Here is a 2,886-nt window from a genome sequence, read left to right on the forward strand (position 1 = left end):
ATTTTTGAATAAAATAGTGATTTCTACTCTTTAGTTCCTTACTTTCATTAGTAGCCAATATTTACCCTATATATAGTAATCAACTAATTAAAAGATTATACTTAAGAAATCAACTTATCCAGTAATGCCTCATCACAGCACCAAGGAAAGGAAATAGACGATCCCACACCCACATGCACAAGCACACACATAGAAAGTAAAATAGTGTATGATAATAGGATTGAGTTTCAAAAGAAAGTCTTGCTATCAAGAAAGTAAAATAGTGTATGATAATAGGAATGGGTTTCAAAAGAAAGTCCTGCTATCCAAGAAGTCATTTTTGCTTACCAAATTGTAGATAACGTCCTCGTATGAGCCAAAGGCAATATCCTGATCAAAATGAACTACCGTGGGCAAGCCTCAAAAGTTAGTAATTCACATAATGGTGATTGTGGAACAAGTCCTTTTCAATAAACACCTTTGCACATTTTTATTTACACTATATTCTGATGGCATTGAATGATTAGTACAAGTACTTCTGTAACAAATACAAATGCTTCTTCCAATAACCAAAATGTTGCAATTATCATTACAATTAAGTAATGCAATACAAGCCCAAAAAAAGAAAAGGGGCAAACAACGAAATGCAGAAAAAAAAAGGCGAGAAAGAAATCAAACTCGCATTATGTGTCATCCTATGTATGTAACAAATGGTCATGACTGAATCTTTTCCTGCAAAAGAGGTGAGACGATCATGGGCAACATTATCTCCCAGGTACTATCGAGTCGTAAACAAGAGCACAGTCAACCTTCTGAGAAAAAGCTGCTGCTTAGTGTCAAATAAATGACTACTGCTCCCTCCACCTAGGACTTGAAAGAGGGAATCTACCTACAGGTGATGAAGGAAACAAGAACCCAGGAGAGGGTGGTGGAAGCTGAGGTCCAGGTCCTAGTATCCCTGATTGTGATGGCGAAGGAAATGAAAAGTGGGAATTGATGCCAGGGGATGGGAATAGAGACCCTGGTGATAACAAAGGGAAAGGTGACCGCGGAGATGAGAGTGGCATGAAAGCACTCGGAGAAGGCAAAAGAAACTGTGAAGTGGGAGAAGGAAGAAGTGGCGGAGGAAAGTTTGCCTGAGGTGATGGCAGCATTGGTGGTAGGGTAGGGAGCAAACAGGGAGGAGGTAACTGCTGTTGCTGACTAGGACGAGGGCCAGGATCCACAATCGAGTTCTGAAGGTAACGCATATAAGCGGAAATAGGAGACTCAGCTGTATTGGCCCATATCGCATCTCCGGGCGTTAGAGGAGGCAAAGGCGAAAATGTAGGGCTAGGCAGAAAGTTCTGACTGTTTGGACTAGCATAAAATAGGGAATTATAGTTGATATTGTTGTTATTATTACCGATGGCAGCAGGAGGTGGAGGACTGTATCCAGCTGCGTTATTAAAGGAAGCGGGTGGCGCAACTGGCGGAGCAACCGCTTGAGGCCTACTGATCGGCATCAAGGGTGGTGGCCGGATTTTCTGTAAGCGCATGCTGGGTGACTTTGGGGGATGGACAGGAGGCGGCGCCGGCCGTTCCTGAGCAGGCGAACCCGTCAATTGCTGGACTATGTTTCGGAAATCGCTCTTCTTGATGTTATAGACCTGAGGCTGAGGTTGTTGCTGTCTGGCACCCCCACCGCCATAGTTAGACTGGTGAATGGGGCTCTTTCTTATGTTCTTCGCTATCTTATGCGACTGAGTATTCACTCCCAGATGATCGGCGTGCCTATTGTTCCCGCCGACCCCCGAAGAATCCGAGTTATTCATTGCTCACACACCAGAACTACACCACCAACTCCTGTAATCGATTTCTACAACACAAACCGTCTTCAGCGACTCCACGGAAAAGAAACTAACTACATAAAATCGACACCACCTTCAATTTCTTCATCTTCTCCATAGTCACATCCGAAAACCCCAACTAATCAACCTCCATCCAAGCCCTAATCATCAAAAACCCTAACAATTCACGCTCCCACCAAAAGCCCTAACATGGAAAACCCCAAAAACCCACTTTTTCAGCTAAAACCACCATGAAAACAGAGAAATCACGACCACCCACAACACGAAATCAATCGCATCAAAACGCTACAAATACAATACCTCAGCTCCAGGAAAAGGAAACCGAAAGCGGAAAAGTTGTGACCAACAATCGAATTCCTTCACGAATCACTCCGTTTTTTCACTCAGGAATCGCGAAATTCTTCGCTTTCGTGTCCGAGGAAAGAGAGAAAGCAGAAGGGGAAGGAATTACTTGCCTCTTCTTGGACTTACAGAAGAAGGGCTCCACCGTCCGCGCCTTCTGAGCGGAGAGGGTCAAATTTAGGGTTAGGGTTCCCCCTTTTTCCTTCTGAGTTCGGGTTGTGCCCTAGAACGCTAGAGAGAGAGAGAGAGGATGATGATGATGATGATGATGATGCAGTAGGTCTTGGTCAACACAAGGATTCTTTAACGACCCTAATGTCTGGGAATTGAAAAATTAGGGTTACGTCACTATTGTGTAACGAGGACACGAGATACGATAGTACTACTTGGTTTTTGTTAAGGTTGTAATATGTGGAGGACACGACACGAGAATTTGTTTAGTAAGAGTATGAATGGTGATGGTGATGTACATCTGATGAGTGAATCACGTACGCCCTTACGTCGGTTGGGGGGGAGGCGTACGTGATTCACCCATCAGATGTACATCACCATCACCATTCATATATATATATATGAACTTAACTACCCTCGACTTTGTGGCCAATCTAATACATGTCTCCAACTTCAGGCTTGAATAGAATGTGAGTTGGTTCATTATGAGCCGTTGATTTATCTCTATAAAAAAACATGAAAAAACGAAATTCAATATACATTT

The 2,886-nt window shown here is 43.2% G+C and overlaps 1 protein-coding gene across 1 annotated transcript; it reads right to left on the reverse strand.

The window, feature by feature from the left end:
- Positions 1-428: 428 nt before the first annotated feature.
- Positions 429-2,459, reverse strand: LOC149822099 (protein HAIKU1-like). The gene has a single exon (XM_089979984.1). The coding sequence runs from the start codon at positions 1,791-1,793 to the stop codon at positions 828-830; it is 966 nt and encodes a 321-aa protein (XP_089836110.1). The 5' UTR covers positions 1,794-2,459; the 3' UTR covers positions 429-827.
- Between the last annotated feature and the right edge of the window lie 427 nt (positions 2,460-2,886).

The sequence above is a fragment of the Nuphar pumila genome, chromosome 11 (genome assembly GCF_984573655.1).
Source record: "Nuphar pumila chromosome 11, dmNupPumi1.hap1.1, whole genome shotgun sequence".
NCBI lineage: Eukaryota > Viridiplantae > Streptophyta > Magnoliopsida > Nymphaeales > Nymphaeaceae > Nuphar > Nuphar pumila.